This window comes from Sciurus vulgaris (assembly GCF_902686455.1).
Source record: "Sciurus vulgaris genome assembly, chromosome: 3".
NCBI classification, from domain to species: Eukaryota; Metazoa; Chordata; class Mammalia; order Rodentia; family Sciuridae; genus Sciurus; species Sciurus vulgaris.
In genome coordinates this window covers 175,964,438-175,981,452 of record NC_136463.1, presented here as the reverse complement: position 1 = coordinate 175,981,452, position 17,015 = coordinate 175,964,438, and the positions used below count along the sequence as shown (strand labels likewise).

Genomic DNA, 17,015 nt, shown 5'->3' with positions numbered 1-17,015 from the left:
TCAAACCTGCAGGTACTGTAACAGTGAACTTCCAGGCAACAGCAGGCAGCTGGTGCTCCACTGGCGGTAGGCGATTAGTTTGCTGACTGTTGTCGGACGATCGGGAAGTGAACCTCGTGTGTTGGGTGATGGATAGGTGTAAGGCAGGGGATGGACAGGCTAGAGGCAGGCAAATGGCAGATGATAGGCACCTGACAGTGAGCAATCTGCACTCAAAAAACACATCGATATGCTGGCAGATTGCAGGTGATCACAGCAGACAAATGGGGTAAACAGCAAGGGATCGATAAGCAGCAAAAACTGCCTCACCAAGAAACAGATATCCTGTGCTTGAAACCAGAGTTACGGAGCGATAAGGAACACAGCCTCCCTCTAGTCGGCCATCTTGGATCTATTTTTAAAAACTCAACTAAGATTACTCCTTTGAGGAAACTTTCTGCCTTCTCTGACAACAGGCTCCTTTACAACCTGAGGCTCACCTAATTACTTATCACACTGAATTTTAATATATAGTTTGTTAACCAGTGTGTGGGATGTGCCTGGAACAGCAGCAAGCAGATAGTGGATGCTTAATAAAGGTTGGTGTGTTAGTTGACTTTTCATCACTGTGACCAAAATACCTGACAAGAACAACTTGGAGGAGGAAATGCTTATTTTGGATCATGGTTTCAGAGCTTCAGTCTGTAGATGGTCCACTCCATCACTCTGGGCCTGAGATGAGGCCAAATATCAAGGTGGGAATGCATGGCAGAGGAAAGCACTCGACAGGAAACAGAGACAGTATTGGAACCAGGGATGGAATATAGTCCCCAAGGGCAGAGGCCCCGGGACCTACTTCCTCCAGCCAAGTCCCACCTACCTACAGTTATCACCCAGTAATCCATTGAAATTACTAATCCATCAAATGGGATGATAATCTAATCATTTTGTCTCTGAACATTGCTCCATTGCCTAACATGACCTTTTTTTGCCCCCGGGGGCGGGGGGGCACATATTCAAACCATAAGAGCTAGCTATTATTATTAATCTATCAAGCTGTTATAAAAACCTGTGAGAAGTGGTTGGACTAGTGAAATGTTTCTCAATACAGTCGACCTTCTAGGATTCCGTTACAGATTACCAAAGCCTGGAGTAACTGAGGCAACAGGTATTTCCTGACAGTGTAGGAAAAACGACTGAAAGGATTTGTAAGCCAAACCATGCATTGTAGTTCGGTATGTGGCAGAGAACAATAGGTGGGAAAACTATTGTTTCACTCAGAGATGAGTGAAAAACCAGTCCTGGGTCTTAGGCGGCAGCTGGAAGCAAGGACCCTGGGTACTTCTCCCTGAGCAAAGGGGAACTTGCTGTCTGCATGTGTTTTATCTACTGCTTTGTTAATGGATGTGCCAGAGAGGCTGTTGCCTGGGTAATGATTTTCTGTCAAAACCATCTGTTCTTCCTTTTTCATGCAGATTGAGCCTTTCTTTGTGAGTGTGGCACTTTATGACCTCAGAGACAGCAGAAAGATTTCTGCTGATTTTCACGTGGATCTAAACCATGCTATTGTCAGACAGATGCTCTCAGGGGCTTCCGTGGCTTTGGAAAATGGGAACATCGACACAGTCACTCCAAGACAATCAGAAGAACCTCATGTCAAGGGATTTCCAGAAGAATGGCTAAAATTTCCAAAACAGGTTGCGCTTTTATTTACTTGGGACAAAAAATTCTTGTTCCATGGTTCTTACCATTAGATCACATGAGATGGGCAATTTCCCGAATTAAATATCTGAAAGCTGTCTCTTTTTTTAAATGGCATTTTGCAGATGTCTTTGGCTCAAATTTCTTAAATGTTTATTAGCTGCTTTCTTTGTTCATAGGCTATATTTTCTGTAAGTGATCCACATTCTGAAATCGTTTTGGTGGCCAAAATCGAAAAAGTTCTGATGGGAAACATCGCAAGTGGAGCTGAACCCTATATTAAGAATCCAGACTCCAACAAGGTAATGCATCATTTTCTCATATGCAATTATATTATTGTCAGGAAAGAAAGTCATACTGCCTTGCTGAATTATCAAGTTGATAAATTTTATGACTTTAAATACTCACTTTTCAATGACATTAACAATCACCAGGAAAATTTTAATATGTCTTTGATTTACATCTTTTGGGCTCAGTAGTTTCTGACTTCTGAGAATTTATGGGTAAAGCAAATTTAAATGTGGATAAAGTTTTAGCCCCAAGGATCAAAGAGTTAACAATAATGAAAAATTACAAGTAATCTGAGCAACAGCAAGTGAATATAGTTTGCTAAGACATCAGCAATGCAGATGACAAACCAGGTGAAAAAGTAAGATAGCCAATTGTACATCAAATTATGCCAACGCCTACGTGAAACAGGAAAGAGAAAAGGAAATGCTGAAAGTGATTTGCATGGTGGACCTACAGGTAATATTTTTCTACTTTCTTCTTTTCTATTACCATATTTCTTAAAATAATCAAATGTTACTGTTTAATAAAAAATCAAATATCAAACATCTATTTTCCATGCAAAAGAAAGATACTAAGAATTGAATTTGAACAAGGAAAACAATGAGGGCAGAGTTTAATGTGTTTGTGAGAATCCCTTAACCCAGGGTTTGGCAAATTAAGGTGTTCGGGCTAACTCCAGTCTGCCATTTGCTATTAAAATAAAGTTTTATTGAAACACAGTCACATTTACTTATGGACAGCCTGTGGCTGCTTTTCTGCCATAGCAACAGAGTCAGGAAGTTGTAATAGAAACCATGTTGCTAGTGAAGCCCTTTACAGAACAAATCTTCTGGCATCTATTGTATGAATCAAAGAAGATATAGTACAGCCTGAGAATCTAAATCTGATACACTTTCCATTCAACATTTTAATGTCTTTTAAGTCAAAACAAGCAGAAGAAAAGAGGTGGTATTCTAAGACAAGAGTACTTTCTGTATTTGGAATTTCCTCCATTTGGAATTCCTGAACTAAAAAGGAAGAAAAATGTTCTACAATAGCCTGAACACAGAGGATATCATCTGGGTCTTTTTAAAGTAGAATCCATGGATCAGGAAGACAAAAGTCCACTCAGTTTCAATATAAGATAATATGAAATATTTAGTATTATCATACATATACATTTTTTAAAGTGTCATTCCTAAAAAAATATTTTTATTTCTTGTATTTCTTTTTTTCTCAGTTTGCACAAAAGATACTAAAATCCAACAGGCAGTTCTGCAGCAAATTGGGGAAATACCGCATGCCATTTGCTTGGGCAGTGAGGTAGGTTCATAATTGCAGCCAACAGAAGTTCATTTATAGTCTGCATTAGAAGCTTCTGTTTTAAACACCTTTGTTTTTCCTGTTATTTTTAATGTACCCACACCTACAAGAATGCTAATATAGTCATTTTCATAAACATTTCCAGCTTCCCAGAGATACATCTTACAAGATAGTTTATCAAGACAGCTCATAACAGAAGGTCCTGATGTGTGTACAAGAGTGGGCATGACCAGTTGTGTTGTGAATTATTTGTTGTTGTCAGATCAAAGTCATAACTTGTTTATTATGTATATTTGGTTTAACAAACCCTTAATCTTATGTCAGCCCTGAGTCTGATACACATACAATTCAGAGGGATGCACTAATTTCCTAAATTGCTGCACGGTTTCATCTGTGTATAGAGCTGTCTGTATCTGGATATCTCAAAGCTCTCTTTGACTTTTGGTGAAGATTAGCATAGCCAAATTCATCTGTACAAATTGATTCTGATAGAAATTTTGAGTCCTGTGGACACGGATGATGGAATCATCCACCTGGACACATCCTCCACGTGAAGAACAAAACCTGCTGTTCAGATCTGCTCTAACATCAATTACCATTGCCCTCCTCCATCTCTTTACATAGCTATTAGTATAAGAATTTCTCAAAGGAGGAACAATCTGGCATAGACTAGCAAGGATAAAAAGGTAAAGGTCAACAATGTACAAACTGAATGAACTAAAAGAGGTTAATTAGAGCTACAAAACATGACAGCCTTTTAAGTATTCATTTGAAAGTCAGTACAGTTGTACAATGGCAGTAAATTTAAAATTCAGAAGGAAAGGAAAACCTGTTGTTATGGCATTTGTGGGTCATACAGTTGACCTAAATTTGTGAGTATATCAAGGCGAAACCTCATCAATATTTGTCATCGTTGTGAGGTCGTTATTTAAAATTGGGGATCTCTAGGTGAAGGGAGAAAAATGTCTAAGTGTGAGCTGCAGTAAACTAAGATAGACCCGTGCAATCTCCAAGAACTAATTTGCCCTAAAGCAACCTGCTAGCAGGGGAGGAAGAAACTAGGCTCAGGAGCCTGACAACACAGTCGAGATCAGCACTTATAGTCGCTCCAGACACGTTTCCTCACCGAGGCTTGGCATCTCCATCTACAGAATGGAAATGGTGGGCACTGCACATGGTCTCAGATGCTCATGTGTTTGGCAGAAAGTCGATCATGAGTATTACTTCACCTCTTCTTTACTATCCTCCCTTCCAAGGACAGTTAATGCTGTCCTGTTCCAAGGACAGGGTATTCCACATAAAAAGATATTATTTAAATGCATTGATCCCTTCATGATACACTCAAGTGTTTTTATTTCTCATGAGCTTCCTTAGAAAGGATAACTAGTTATAATTCACCAATCAAACATTTTCATATTGCTAAATGTTCTCTAACCCCACCCATTGGGGCAAGTAGAGGCAAAGTCTCCCTTGGCAAAGTGAAATATTTCAAGCTGATAGTCCTGAACACATTTTTGTTTTAAGGATCCAGCATTGTTTAGAGATTTTAGAAGCAAGCATTTAGAGCTAGACAGAGCTGGACTCAAAATCCCAGCCCTATTCTGTGTAAGCCAAGTAAACTTAGCCAAATTACTTATGGTCTGTCTTTACCTCCATTGTTCAACTTTTCAATCTGCAAAAAAGATTGCAGATGAGTAATTTACTGTTGCAAGGATTAATGAGCCTAGATATGTACTCAATAAAGAGGAGTTGGGATTATATGACATGACTCCAGTGTTTTTATTAAAGGTCACCCGTGCATATCACATTCACCTCGTAAGTCACTGTTTCTGGTAAATCTGGGTCAGTGAAGAATAATGTGGAGGAAGGAAGTAAAAATATTATATATTATTGAAAGAAGCTGAAAAGTTGGGAGAAGCATCAATCCTACTTTGAAACTATCTGATAAAATAAAGTCATAAGGAAGACAGAAGAAGTTTCTGGGGAGACTGACCATATTGCCAACTGTTGAAGTAATTAGTCCTGGGAAAGGAAAGCCAGCAAAACCACAAGCTCATGTTATATTAATGCTAATGAGTGGTTGGGTTGTAGGTTGGGAAACAGTGTAAACCACCAGTCTGAGTATAAAGATATGATTTATGTTTTTATAACCTGTGAACTGAAAAAAATGATAAGGAATATCATTTTAAAGATTGTATTTATACACTGTTGGTGGGAATATAAATTAGTGCAGCTACTATGTAAATCAGTATGGAACTTCCTCAAAAGACTAGGAATGGAAAAAACATATGACTCAGCTGTACCACTTCTCAGTATTTATCCTAAAAATTTAAAGTCATCATTCTACAGTGATACATGCATACGCATGTCAAGGGCAGTGCAATTCACAAGAGCCAAGTTATGGAACCAGACTAGGTGTCAACAGATGAATGGATAAAGAAAATGTGGTGTATATATACACAATGGAGTTTTACTCAGCCATAAAGAAGAATAAAAATATGTCATTTGCAGGAAAATAGATGTAACTGGAAAGCATCATGTTAAATGAAATAAACCAGACTTAGAAAGTCAAGGGTTATATGTTATCTCTCATGTGTGAAAGCTGGAGAAAGAAAAGGAAAAAAGGCATCTGGTAAAAATAGAAAGGAGATCCAGTAAGTTCGAGGAAGTGACTTTGGCAAGGGAGGAGAAAAGGGTAAGGGAATGTACTGGGGAATTAAATAGACCAAATTATGTTATGTGCTTGAACAAATATGCCACAGTGTATCATTGTTATGCACTAATAAAATGTTAAAATTAAAATAATTATTCAACCTAAACAATGAGCATTTGTTAGACAACTTGGATTATCTAACCACAAAAATGTGCAAGGTCCAGCCAAAAAAGATTTTAATTGCACCTTCACAATGTGAAACTATTTCACATAGATGTTGACAGGATCAGTAGCAGTCTGGTGTTATTCATGTCGTTTTGACATTAGCTAACTTCCTGACATACTCAATATCTTATTGATGCTGCTGGCTCTCTGGCTAATTTCCCTTTCTATTATATTTTCTAGAATGCAGTTTACTTCACAGTACGGTTTTGAGTGTACTCTGAAATATTTTGGTCTTAAAAATCAACTGTCATTAACAGTATGATTGACAAAGTTGCTTAAGACCATATTTTCACCCAGATGTAATCTTCCCACATGCCACAGTACACACAGATGCTCAGCACTGTAAACAGCATTTTATTTGGAATCATTCTGGTGGGTATTCTTATACTTGGCACCAACTATACTGCCATTTTGTGGCAGAAGGTTGGTCCTTGGAGTCAGTATGGCGATGCACACATAATACTACACTGGATGTTTTACACTCACTGTTAAGGAAAAGTTGACCTTCACAAGTGTGTCTTGGTGTAAATGGAGCTCTGTCTACACACAGTGACCCCTGGATCATTGGTGCCTAAATCCATGCCAACACTCTTTTATGATTTCTTTACTTCTGTCTAAGTTGAAATTCCAAATAGACTAACAGGCACTTCTGAATTTTCTTTAAAATTGATCAAGAGTAAAATAAAAATACATTCTGTATCTGCACATTTAAAGAAGGTGCCCAGTGTAGCTCTTACCTAAGGCTCCCAGGCTGACAAAATTGCCAACAGACATTTGTCCAGCCTCTATTTGAATCTTTCCAGTGTCAAAGATCAAGCACATCCGACTGTGGCTCCTTATGTCTGTCTTTTTTAGCTCCTTATGTCTGTCTTTTGAAAATAATTTTAAACTGCCTAACAACCACTTTTATGTTTTGTCTTCCATAGACAAACACACACACACACACACATTCTTTCTATGCTTCCCAACTAATCATGCTGCTTATGAATGAAGCTATCAGGACTCCACCTAAGCTTCTTTTCCTTCAGCTAATACACGTTCTCTTCAATCATACACAGAGTATCCGGATCCCAAGACTGTCACAATGTACTAATCATTGCTTAACTGTAGCAGTTGAAACTAGGCACCTGTCCAGCCATCCTGAAACCACCATCTGTGTAAATGAGTCAGTTCTTTCATCTCTTGCCAGTTAGTGTATTTAGTGAGCAATGGCAGGTTGTATGTCACTGTGAACAAAACTTCTCCCCATGCTGTACCTTCCATTCCCTACGTACGCGAGCATCTTCCACAACAGAGTGTGGATAAGAGCAAAACTGAGTTACACAACTCACATACATAAAAGTAGTTGAAGTTCATTTTCTAAATTATGGCTAGTTCATTTAAGACAGTGTTACACAAACACAGTTTAACTTCCCCTCATGTCTGTTTGAAATACATAATGCTGGTTTCAACATTTCCCACACTTGAACAAAAGGCCTGTATAAAATGAAAATAACTTTAAATATTTTCATTCTCTCTTCCCAATGCGATTTGATGAAAAGACTTCTATTTTTCCCTCAGTCTCTACTTACCAGAGAACAATTTGAAAGAATCTAAAAATATCATTCCAATCAATTCCTGGTCCATTTTCTGTTACTTTACAGTGAAGCCCTGTGACCTAATATCCATTTAAATGGCCATTTCAGTCTGTGTATTGAAATATTTGGTTAATTTAAAGAAAGATAAGAATATCCTGATGAAGACTATCAAGTTAAAAGAAGTAAAAATTCAGTATTTCTGTAACATTGAAGAAAAAGCCATTATGTATGGGTGTAATTTTTTTTTTGGTCAACACACTATGTGATAAAGTATGAAGTGTGATAGAGGAAACACTGATGCTAAGCATACCATGCTCCTGAAGCAAGCCCTGCCTGACCCTGTATTCTCTGCACAAAAACAATTTGTGCATTTTAATAAAGTCTCTGTGTTTCTAATGGAATGGGTCAAGGAAAATAAACAGTGGCTCAAGTCGTCTTGCTCTCATTTAACACAAAAATCTGATTTGGGTTGCCTCCATTTTATCGGTCTTTAGAGGTAAGTCAGTGGCCCATTTATCTCCACAAAAATGTCTCCAGTTCTCACCTTCTACACCCAAATACAACCCTACTCCTATTTTGCTACGTGAAAATCCTAATGATTCTACCCAAAGTGAAGTGGCCCTGTCTGGCCCAGGTTTAGGATGTCATGAGTAAAAAAAAAAAAAAAGAATAGCACTGCTTTCTACTGTCATGTACAACTAATTAGAACAAATAAAATAAAATAATTTTTAAAATAAAGAATACCATGTCTCACTCCACTAACATTCCAAAGTTCTGATAGAAGTTACTACATGTGAGATAACATAAAAAAGTTGTAACATGGACTCCTATCACTTTAGACATGAGTTGAAAATAAGAAGCTAAACATAACAAAATACAATGTAAATGAAACTTTTGTCTAAATTTTCTTTTTTTTTAACTTCATAGTTTCTTCCATTGCAAATCAAGTTCTTTCTTTACTCACCTTGAAATCCCAACTCTATAAACAGTAACCAAATGCCAACCTAAATAAATACTGTTTTCTTTCAGATCTGTATTTAAGGACAACCAGGGAAATGTGGACAGAGACTCAAGATTTTCACCTTTGTATAGACAAGAAAGTAGCAAGATTGCAACAGAGGACCTCCTTAAACTGGTGTCTGATTATAGAAGGTATGATTTTTCGGTTGCTCTTGAAATTAACATTAGCCAGCCATATTGCCACCATTGATTTGTTCTCTCACCAAATTGATTACCTGAGTCTCAAATGTGCAAACTCGTCCAGAGGCAGATGCTTTTCAGATGATTTCATGTATGTCCAAAATGGTGCCCAGGTGTCAGTTTGCCAGAATCTTATGGAAAGATAGTGAAATGTTGAGCTGTGTCAGTGATCTCTAGTTGTATAATGAACCACCCAAATTTTAATGACTTGACATAACATCGCATATTTTATTCCTGAGTCCAAAGGTTGAGTTTTGCTGGGCAGGAAAGCTTGTCTTTTCCATACATGGCATGGACTTGGAGAGGTCAGCTGGGGTCAGAGGATTCACTTCCAAGGTGGCTGGTGCTGGCCATTGCCTGGGAGCTCAGCTGTGTGTGTGACTCTAGTCCTTGGTTCTTCTTCCATGGGAGCCTGTCATGAGACACTTGGACTTCCTCATGGCATGTTGCTTGGTTCTAAGAACAAGTATCCTCAGAGACCGGAAATGACCACCGCCAATTTAAGTCCCAGGCCTTAAAATTGTCACAGTGCCACTTCTGCCATACTTTACTGTCAAACTGTCACTGAGTCTAGGTTCAAAGGAAGGTAGCACAGACACCTCTTGGTAGGAGGAATGTTAAGGAGTTTTAGGACCATATTTTAAAACCCCACAGAACAATGATATTGTTATGAATATAATCGATCTTAATATTTCTGTCACTCAAATACTTTTAGAAAAGATAATTGAAAGTATTGCTCAGAGAAGGATATTATAAAAGTCACAACATTTTTAAGGGAATCCCCATACCCCCAACATCTGAAGATAACATCTTTCCTTAAGCTACTTATCTCAAGCTGTTAGCCCCCTGAACCTCACACTATTCTCATACCCTTTCCTAAATATTACCTCTGCCTCGCTCACTTAAGAATCAGCAATCTCCTATCAATTAATTTTGTTTATCCTCAACAAAAATGATAAGAGGTTATGAAACAAGCTTGATTTTTTTTTTCTGTAGCATCAGTAGGTGATATATTTCTATTTAACGGAGGGAGATGTTTACTCAATGTTCTTTTTTATTCTGGAAAAACATAAACCTTAGAAAGCTAAATAAAGGTGAGAACTAAATCTTGGAGGAGGCCCTGAACCAGTCTGACTTCTTTGCCATCCTATGAGGGCCCTCCTGACCCTCTGCTCACCAAACTTCCTGGCCAGAACCAAACCATCGTCTTTGCAAGACTACCCAGCCACCACGTGAAACTTTAGAGTGTTTTTCCTCTTTGCCCTTTTGCCAGCACAATGAAGCTGAAAGGTGGTGATACTAAGCTGGCAAAGGAACAGGCAAAATGTTTTGGGGTACTCTCATATAAACAAGAGGAAACGACATTCTCACATACCCCATGTTATCAGTGAATAACAAGGAGAGTTATTTATTGCTATGGCGGGAAGGGGGGCGGTCCTGACACACAATGCAGAATTGACATTAAATTATCCCATGGAAGCCTCACAATTTATGAAGACACTTATTCTCAATGGTAAACCGATAAATGTTGAACAACAGACTTTCTAGGGGAAAAAACTGATTTGTACCCATGTCCAATTCCTCTGGTATAAATTTCCCTGCCATTGTTGACTTCAAGCTACCCCTGGGACGTCACTGAATATGGGATTAGGAGGAGATGTCCACAGCATTAAATAGCATCTCTGCCATACAGCCCCTTAGGGGCGCAGATGGTCTTATCATGTAGTACAGTCATTAGGAAGTGATAAGTTTTGAATGTCTACCACCTTGTGTTTAGTATAACTGATTAATGTTAATATGGTTTAATTTTAATACTGGCTATATTTAACAACTGGCAGGCAAAATTCCTAAAAAGAATTTTACTGTCTGCTCTTCCAAGCTGGGAAGGGCTGGCTCTGACTCAATACTGTAATTATTCCACCTTTCAAAGTAGATTTCCTGAGGGGCACAATGCTTGCAATTGTCATCGGTAAGGTCTATGCTACTGTAAAGGAAGATTGGTGAGCCAGTGTTAGGAGAGGGAGGGAGTGGACATGGGCAGAGGCAGGTGGGGAAGGAAGACACGTTCTCTGAAGTCCCAAGTCAGGGAAGTCCTGCTTGGTGTGGGTGAAGAAGAACGCAGGCTCTCAGCAACTGTGGCAGAGCAGCCTTGTTCTCAGACTTGACTCTCAGAATGAAAGAGGGTTGCTTAAGCAGATTCAGATAACTTACTATTGTACTTCTTTGGAGATTTTTATAAGTGTGATCTGAAGTTAAGAAAAACATAAATTTGAAGTACTCTTCAGAATGTGCATGACTTCACTCCCAATGGTTTTTTAAATTTGCCATAGTACATAAATTCTAGTTTCCAAACTAGCTAAAAGAAATCATCACAATATTATTTAGGATCTACCATTGTTGACCTTCTCAAAGCTCAGAATTATAGTAGATTGCTTTTTTTCTTGAAATTGAAAATAATACTGTGTGTGTGTTGTGTGTGTGTGTGTGCGCGTGTGTTTCTGTGCTGGTGTACTTTCACAGAGCTGACCGAATAAGCAAAATGCAGACCATCCCTGGAAACCTGGACATTACTGTTGACAACATTCCTTTGGAGCACCCAAGTATGATGATGACATCATGGTTCAGTTGTAGAGTTTTAAATATTCGGGGGGGGGGGGGGGGGGGGGGGGCGCCGTGTTTGTTTTGTACGTTGGTTGGCTGATTGTTTAACTGGCCGCTTACCAGATTTTGAGGGCTTTTGTTTTTTCCAAAATGAAAACTCATTATGGAAATACAAATCATTATGCTATAGAAATGTAGGGCTTCTGATTTTCCATTAAGGCAGACAATGACTGTCACAAGGCCAGGCTATGTTCTGAGTAGCATAACATTTATCTGGTATGTAAATCTGGGTTTAATACCCAGCAAGATATTAAATTATATCATTTAATCTTAAAAACCCTGGAGGGTTGCAAATGAGGAAAGTCAGGCTCAGATAGGAATAAATTGGTAACCCACAGGAGAAGATTTATATTCTATCCAGTGCCTCTTACTCAGAATAGAGGCAGGTTCTGCCATACTGTACTACCACAGGGTTCCTCTCAACACCATGTGCGGCTGCCCAAGTAACCCGGCAGTGAGTGCAATTGAAATATTGTCAGACTCTGCTACTACTCAGAATCTGTGTTTTTCAGAATATAATTTTTAAAAATCCTGTTTAGGTCAGTGAAAATTAGAATTTCTGGGGTTGCTATTAGCCTACAAATGACTTTTAGAATTTAAAGTGAATTAAGGCTTCCTATACTGAATCACAACCAGAGAGGGTTATTACCACAGGATATCTGGATTTCCATGAACACTATTAAGTTTTCCATTCTTGTAATTTTCCACAAATCATCTTCACATGAAACATAATGCACATTCTCATATAAGCCCTGACTCCAAATCACTTTTATATTGATTGGTATGAGAAAACAGAGGGTAAACTAGCCATTTCTTCTTGATTTCAGAAACAGGGTTATTATGACCTACAGTTAAGAAAAACAACAAATGAGGAAACTAAATATTCTTTCACAAAGAATTGTGGGAAATTAGATAAATTTGAGCATACAATAAAAATATTGTAATCGAGTTTTGGAAAAAATTGTAACCTGATTCCCAAGTAGACACCCCTAATCATTGAGCTTTATCTGAACACAGGAAGACTCCCTTCCAGGAAAGGGGGAAGGTCTTACTCAGTACCACACTTTAGCTCCCAACTTGTTTAGTGACAGAAGTTTTGATTTAGAAGTTCCTAATGGTCTTTTAGCTCTTAGTTCTTAGACTGTTCCTACAAAGTTACATTTTAAAAGTTTGTAAAAATTGAAGCAAAAAAATAAAATATCTCATAACATATAATGTAGAGAGAGACCTTCAGGCCCTTGCTGCGGAATCATCCCACAGGGAGAAATTAGTATTAATCCACCTGGTGCTAGCAGTAACAAACCCATTAGAAAAGGTTTTGCTCCGTCATGTCCCTATTTCTCTTTATTTTACAGTAGTATAGCAAAGCTCAGTGGGTTACTCCTAATAATACCTAGCTAGTATATTCAGAGGATCATTATCTAAAATTTACTTTTTAAATAAAATATGACAAAAAAAAAAAATAGTTATACATCCACCTAAAAGATTTACCAGTTTTTAGACTTGAGTGTTGATATGAAATATGTAACTTATTTATCTGTCCTGGCCACATTCTACAAAATTTCAGGCTAGCATCACTTAATATCCATTCTGGAGTTTGTAGTTTGAGTGGGTTCATTTTAAAATATGTTAAATATTGTTCCCTGAAACAGAACTATATTAAATGACAAACTCTTATTTTCTGATTTTTTAAGACTGTGTAACATCGTCCTTTATCCCTGTCAAGCCTTTCAACGTGATGGCTGAGTCAGAACCCACAGTGGAGGTGGAAGAATTTATTTATGACTCAACAAAGCATTGCCGTCCTTATAGAGTATACAAAAATCAAATTTACATTTACCCCAAACACCTCAAGTATGACAGCCAGAAATGCTTTAACAAGGTAAGACCCTGCTTTCTGAGATGTCATCTCTCTTCACCACATTTACTCCATACAAGACGGTTTCTTGAGGAGGCAACTACAGATTGCAATAGGAAACCATCTGGAGAAAATGCTTAGTAAGGGGCAGTGAGAGGTTCATCTCAGAAATGTTTAAATTTGAACGGTTTTGTAATAGATTGATAATCCCTCCTGAGATCAGTCCTACACAAATTTGATCTAGACTTTTCTTTTGGTTTCATTTCTTACAATGCTCTCAAAATAGCACGCCTGCCCCTTTCAATGTGAACTCTTTCTTTTAAAATCTTTCCAAATTCTTTTGCTATTTCTGAGTACTGTGGATCATGTCACAGGAAAATGCTGGGTAGTCTACATTTTTCAGATTTAATTAGAAGCTACTTATTTTAGGCACTTAGATTGTTTTGGGGTGTTATTTAAGAGGAAATTGCAATTTCCATTTTCCTCACTGTAATTTCAGGCACGAAATATAACCGTGTGCATTGAATTCAAAAATTCTGATGGAGAGGGAGCCAAGCCTGTGAAGGTAAGCCAACTCAGCCAGGGGACACAGCTTCAAGGGGCTGGGGGAGGTGCCTCTATTCTTAGTGCCATTGAGGGGCTTTTTCTATGAGTGTGGTTGAAAGAAGAGCATTTCAATACATTTGTTTTAGATTTTCTGAAATACCCCCGATTTAATAGCCATTGTTAACTCAATCTTTTAGAAATGCCAATCTTGTAGCTCTCTTAGCTTTTCAAGATTTGGTATAAAGGAAACCATTTTAACATGAAATAAATGCAAAGATTCCCATCTGGCAAAATTCACCCTTTTCAAAGATTAGCCCAGCTCTGGACTCAGAGAGCTTTATTTAAAATGGCACGGCTTGGCTGGCTTCCCAGTGGTCTGTGCTTTACCCCGGCCTGATAGCCAATACCGTGGGGCCCGAGGATGCTCACATTGAAGGGCAGGCCTGTGACCAAGGGCTGTGGGACTGGAAAGTGGCTCTGGAAAGTCAATCCTGGTTGTTGATCACATGATTTAATAAGATCAAATAGAACTGTGAGGTTTATGTGAACTGTTTGTTTTAACCTTAAAACTGCAACTAGATGACATTTTTTTTTTTTTTTTAGAATTTCTTTTGATACATACTATTTCTATCTTAGGGGCTTCACACAACATAAAGTAACCTATGAATGATGGAGGGAAAATTTATCTTTAGTGGGCCTGCTGCCAGATCTTACCCATGTCAGTGAATCAGTGGAATGAGAACAAAGCTAACTTCTTACTAACCCCACCATTATTTGTGATAAGCTTTTAAAACACTTTGTCAAGTACAAATCATATCCTCTGATTTATGCTACCAAAAAGGTTGGTAGCATTGTTCAGAAGAAGGATGATCAATCTGAGAATGACTGAGTCATTCAGAGTAAGAGAAAGAGTTCTTCAAAGCAGACTTGAACCATGTCGGTAGCCACAGTAACAAGCTCATATTAGAAAAGAAACATTAAGGTGAAATATAATTGTCTAGCCAACAAAGACAGTGACCAGGCAGCAAACACACCAGGCCTGTGGGCAGGAAAATTCTAGGAAAGAAGAACGGTGGCTGGTGTGTGGGTTCCCTGCTTCAGTGCATTCTAAGCACCATATAGAGGTACAGCAAGGCCACCATCAGACTCCACAAGAGGAGCTGAGCTTTGGGCTCAAGGGGCCAGATCTATCCTGCCAGCTGGCATGCCCAGGGTTGGGGTCCAACCAAGCCTGTGATCACCCAGGACCTTAACCTGAACCTCAGCTGGTTCCAGGGGCCCTTTCAAGAAGCCACTCTGTAGGGATCTGATTTGAACAAGTTAGCACTGACCTCATGGTCACCAAACGCCAGATAGGGCCGGGAATGTGGCTCAGTGGTAGAGTGCTCGCCTAGCACATGCAAGACTCCAGGTTCAGCCCCTAGTACTGCAGGGGAAAAAAAAGTGAGACAGTAAGTTGGTCCAAGTATTTGATCCTCATGAAATATCTATAAAATGAATGCCAGCTTTCTTCTTCTCATTCACCATCTCATTGTATAATAAATGCAGCCTAGTCCACCAAAGAGTTTCAAAGGTAACCAGATGCTAGGTGAGCTTGGCAGGTTGTCGCAAAGTGTGTCTTTGTCCTGGGATTGGTAAAGAGTTGTGAATTTTTTTTTCCTTAGGCATAATTTCAGACACTTATTTTTTTTTCAACTCATAACTTTTTAAACAGTGTATTTATGGAAAACCTGGAGGGCCCCTCTTTACCTCAGCTGCCTACACTGCAGTTCTGCACCATTCCCAGAATCCAGATTTCTCTGATGAGGTAAGAACCAAGCCTCCACAGCCCCTAGCAGCTCCAAAAAATGATGGATGAGTGGGTCAGATAACCCCGTCTCTAGACCACAGCAAGACCAAGGACCTGCCTTGGCAGGGATATACTCACCAAGATTTATAACCTACTTAATGGACAGTTGCTTCTACAGTAAGTTGAAAATGCATGTGTTTCAGCCTAGAAATGACCTTTAAAAATGTGATGTTTTTGTTGTTATCGTTCTTTTCAAGGGAGACTAATTTTTTCTTTTATTTCATCAGTCAGTATAATAAAAATTATGTTAGATACCTTTGCCAGTCACTGGCAGCTTTTCGTATAATGGAAAGAACAAAGGACCACAGTAGGAGCCAGCAGCGGTGCTTATGACCTGCATGACCTTGGATCCCCCCATTTCAGTATGGCAAGAAACTGCCCTGCCGTGGTGAACTCAAGGCTGTGGCTGTATGCCAAGGCAAGGCCACGTTCCTCACACACAGCACCTCACTTCATCCCGACAGCTGGTCTAAGAAGTAGGCACTACTGTTACCTTCCTGTTTTATGGATGAGGAAACTGAGGCCCAGAGAAGTCAAGTAACTTTGTCAAGGGCAAACAACAATGTGACAGTCAGAATTCAAACCAGGCCACAGAGATCCAGATATAACTTCACTACTTTGCATAACATGTATAGAAAATGTCATTGGATCAACAGTAATTACAATACTCAGGTTAACTTCTGTTATAAACGGCTACAGACAAATGAATTTCAGGAATTAAATTGAATTTCCAACCATAAAGCAAAGGTTTGAATCACTGTAACCTGCTAATATAATACTTGGGATTCAAAATATCACACCTCATACATGGCGGTTCCTATTTTGATGCTATAAAACATTGCTGACGTTTAGTGGCTTAAAACAGCATGCAGTTGTTATTCTCTAGTTCTGGAGGTCAGAGATATGAAATGGTGCCACAGGGCAGAACTGGAGGTATCAGCCGGGTTTCAGGCCTCCTGAAAGTTCCAGAGAACTCTTTCCCTACCTTTCCAACTGCTGGAGGCTACCGACACTCCTTGGCTTGAGACTCCTTTCTGGCTCTCTCATCACTGACTTCTGCTTCTGTCCTCAGTCTCCTCTGACTCTGACTCTCCTGCCTTCCTCCTGAAAGGACCTTTATCATTATACAGTCTCCCCTGGAAAATCCAGGATAATCTCCCCATCTCGTGTGCC

At 38.9% G+C, this 17,015-nt stretch overlaps 1 protein-coding gene across 1 annotated transcript in view; it reads left to right on the top strand.

Moving 5' to 3' along the window:
* LOC306657530 (dedicator of cytokinesis protein 10-like) overlaps positions 1 to 17,015 on the top strand; it is a 134,430-nt gene that overhangs the window by 53,916 nt on the left and 63,499 nt on the right. The window contains 8 exon segments of the mRNA XM_079133631.1: positions 1,455 to 1,676; positions 1,860 to 1,982; positions 3,191 to 3,273; positions 8,758 to 8,880; positions 11,449 to 11,528; positions 13,284 to 13,471; positions 13,947 to 14,012; positions 15,708 to 15,800. Of these exon segments, the coding sequence (XP_078989757.1) occupies positions 1,455 to 1,676; positions 1,860 to 1,982; positions 3,191 to 3,273; positions 8,758 to 8,880; positions 11,449 to 11,528; positions 13,284 to 13,471; positions 13,947 to 14,012; positions 15,708 to 15,800 (978 nt within the window).